Source organism: Cryptomeria japonica, unplaced genomic scaffold, assembly GCF_030272615.1.
Source record: "Cryptomeria japonica unplaced genomic scaffold, Sugi_1.0 HiC_scaffold_182, whole genome shotgun sequence".
In the NCBI taxonomy this organism is placed as follows: domain Eukaryota; kingdom Viridiplantae; phylum Streptophyta; class Pinopsida; order Cupressales; family Cupressaceae; genus Cryptomeria; species Cryptomeria japonica.
Window position 1 is genome coordinate 262,831 of NW_026729004.1, and position 3,622 is coordinate 266,452.

General features: G+C 34.8%; 1 protein-coding gene across 1 annotated transcript; it reads left to right on the forward strand.

Moving 5' to 3' along the window:
• Positions 1–1,970: 1,970 nt before the first annotated feature.
• On the forward strand, positions 1,971–2,724 carry LOC131078323 (putative germin-like protein 2-1). The gene is made up of 2 exons (XM_058015991.2): positions 1,971–2,097; positions 2,192–2,724. The coding sequence occupies exons 1-2, from the start codon at positions 1,971–1,973 to the stop codon at positions 2,722–2,724; spliced, it is 660 nt and encodes a 219-aa protein (XP_057871974.2).
• Positions 2,725–3,622: the final 898 nt, after the last annotated feature.

Here is a 3,622-nt window from a genome sequence, read left to right on the forward strand (position 1 = left end):
TACTTTTCTAAAAAATATACATATTGTTTAAGGGCTGAGTTTGTTTAAGAAATAACTTAGCGCTTGTGATAATTTGCATTTCATACATTTAAAAGTTATTGATACTTAATGAACAAATTAAAGTTATTAGTAATAGTGGATTAAATTAGCTTTAAGAGTGTGAAATTTTCATGCACTTTTCTTAATATTTTTAGTTAATAAAGTGAAGGGGATGTTTATCACGCAAATATTGTTCTCTTTGTTATCCTACAAAATAAAAAAACTTGCTCTACTTAAACTTTGGTTTAAAATTAAAAATAGTTATTTGTAATTAGATGTGTATGTTCACCTATTTAAAAATATATATTTTATACAAAGTATATTTACCTTTGTAAACACACACACACAGCAAACTTGAGTTTGGGTTTCTAGTGTTACCATATCGGTTAAGGCCCATTAAGCGGGTTTAGCATGATAATTAATTCTTTTAAGAGAATTTAATTTAATATAACTTTAGGAAATGAAAAACCTTAGGTGGAGTTGGTGTGCTAGGTTTTAGGATTTAACATGTCTTGTAATCGTTTAAATGTGATGTGGCCTCTCAAATTAATTAGTCAAGTGAAATAATTTAATTTATCTAATTGATAGTGAATGGTAATTAATTAAATTAAATCTGAAATCAAAGTGTAGTATACTTTTATTTCAAAAATTTGGTTTTAAAAGAAAGTAAAATATCAGCTTAGGATTGAGAAAATTCACTCTTTATTTCGTTTTAATTTAGTTGAGTTGGACTCTTCAGAAGAATAAACTATCGTTGTGGCTAATATTTAGTTAAAACAAACAGTATATTTACTTATTAAAAATATTTAATAGAAAATTATCATTTATTCGTTTGGCGCATTTAATCTCTTTATATATCATTGGTAATTAGTTAAAATTTGTTAAATTTATATATAATTTAGCTTAGTTAGGGTTTACTTAGCTATAGGTGTTAGGTCACGCCATAGAGGCCCGACCGGTTCACTACCAATTAGGAATTAGAGGGAATGTTGCCTTCAGGAGTTCCTCCCTTGAGACATGTTGCATAAGGGTTCCAAATCTCGATCACCTTATCATTCTTGTTTTACGTTGTGCGAAATGAGTGTCATAACGCCCGCTCATCTTATTCCTTTTCTCACCTCGTCTAGCATGAGTCCTATGACGTTGAGTATGTAACATATACATGCGCATGCCACGATGAATTTGCCTTGTACACCAAGTTCATCCTTTCAATCACAAAACAACCCATTCTCTTATTTATTTATTTAAATTCTCTTGCAACCAAACTCTATAATTAACATGAATCCTTAATATTATAAACCAAAAATATTAATGATAATTTAGAACTATTCTTTGTTTTAAAGGCTCACGAATATAACACATATATTTTTATAATAAAACTGAGATTATCCTACCCGAGCGTAAAAAGGTTTTCAAGAAAGACGCAATATAAAGCATGCATGGACGGTGTTTGTGTCAACATCCAAGAAAATTTCCTCTTTTACCAATTCTGAGACGGCTGAGAAAAATGTATATATTAGTTCCTTTGAAGAAGGCCATCGCTCCAATAAAGTCTAATCGTTTCCACATTACTAAATTAATGGCGGTGGCGAGAATATGAGGAAGAATACGTCTAAGGCAGGAGGTAAGCTGATCTTCAGATAAGCATATGCAGCAGAAGATAGAAAATTTCAACGATAATGAAAGAATGGTGAGAATACATCTGCGGTAGCAGGTGAGATAGCCATATGCTGCAGCAAGACTTACTCTGACGTATCGAAAAGAGCAACAACTCTGGAAGTATATTATTATAATATTACAAGGATTGGTGATTTAATATACGGAGTGAAGATGAATTAGTCATAAGGTTTGGGCTATATAAAGCTTGTAATGGGCTTGTAACACACATTCATATCCTTCTGAGCTCTTGTACTATCTGCGTTTCTATTATAATGGCTAACCGAATGATTTACTTCACACTGGGACTTTTTCTGTTGATATGTTGTTACAGCGACAGGGTCATGGCAGGGGATTCCGATCCCTTGCAAGATTTCTGCGTTGCAGATGAGGAAAGCAAAGGTGAGTAAAAAACTTTATACATAAACAATGGTAATGATTTGCTTATTAGACGAGTCGAGTTAGTAATAGATTGATTTGATTTTGCTTTAAACAGTTTTGGTGAACGGGTTCGTTTGCAAAGACCCAATGCAAGTTTCAGCAGACGACTTCTTCTTCCGGGGACTTGGGCAGGCAGGGAACACCGACAATGATGTGGGCTCCAACGTAACGATGGCGAACGTTAAACAGATACCAGGCCTCAATACGTTGGGAATATCGTTGGTCCGCATCGACTACGCAGTGGGTGGAATAAATCCTCCTCACACACACCCAAGAGCCACCGAAGTTCTTGTTTTACTGGAAGGCCAGCTTCTTGTGGGTTTCATTGACACCAACAACAAGTTTTTCAGCAAAACGTTGGAGAAGGGAGATGTGTTTGTGTTTCCAAAGGCACTTGTGCATTTCCAGCAGAATGTGGGGCATGAAAATGCGGTGGCCATATCTGCATTGAGCAGCCAGCTTCCGGGAGTTCAGACAATCGCCAACTCTCTGTTTGCAGCGGATCCTCCTCTCCCAGATTCCGTATTGGCCAAGGCCTTCCGCATCACACAGGAAGTTGTGGATTACATTCAGAAGAAATTGGCATAAGAATTTGCTGTGTTCTATCAAACAAAACAATCAAGAGGGGACCAAGTCTTTCCCAAATTCTTTTTCCTTGCCGTTCAATAAAACAATCTTTCTAGAGTTATTGCCGTCCTCTTCTGCTATTCATAGCATCTGTTTTGAACATGACTATATCCTCCGCATATTCCAAAGATGAAGGATTAATTTGAAGCATCTGAAGGCATTTATGAATATTTTATACAAGAGCATCCTTGTATTAGGTATACATTCATTTGCAACATGTTAACAATATATTCTTTAACATAAATATTGCAGGAACAACAACAAACAAAGTGCTTGACTTGGATAGAATGAGTAACACTATAATTCTTGCATGCCAATCTGTCAAGGGTGTTCTTTAACATAGTCTTAACCTCATTTTAGCTCTGACATAAAAGGTGAATGGTTTGGAAGTAGGAAATAGTTATTGGGAAATATAATTAGTAGTTGTTCTTCAAATCACCCTCACAATCATCCAATGCTTCAAGACTCCCCATCAAAGAAGTCATTCCAGAAGGTTAGGGACTCTCCTCAAGATAAGAATGATTGCTCTAATAAATGTAGTATACCTTCGATGGAATGCAACACGGTTTCATTATGTCTAAATTCCAAGAAAATCCGTAGAACTAGAATATCCATTGCATCCAATATCGCAATATTTGATCGGGGATAATATGATAACCTTGACACATATCACACCTATTCTTACATCAATCTACCTACATAAGGGTTATGATTGAGGGGCCTCTTGTATTAAACATTTCTAATAAGTTGGAATGACATGGAAAATCTAAGACAGTGAAGATAGATTATTGATAATAACACAATTCATTTACATGGTGTTAATTAATTTATGGCCTCCCAAAATAAGCTTTTCTAAATC

What these genes read in the sequence shown, in the direction of transcription:
- LOC131078323 (XM_058015991.2), top strand. Translation starts at nt 1,971, where the DNA reads ATGGCTAACCGAATGATTTACTTCACACTGGGACTTTTTCTGTTGATA. An exon ending in TGCAGATGAGGAAAGCAAAG is followed by an intron (nt 2,098 to 2,191) that starts GTGAGTAAAAAA and finishes TGCTTTAAACAG; the next exon opens with TTTTGGTGAACGGGTTCGTT.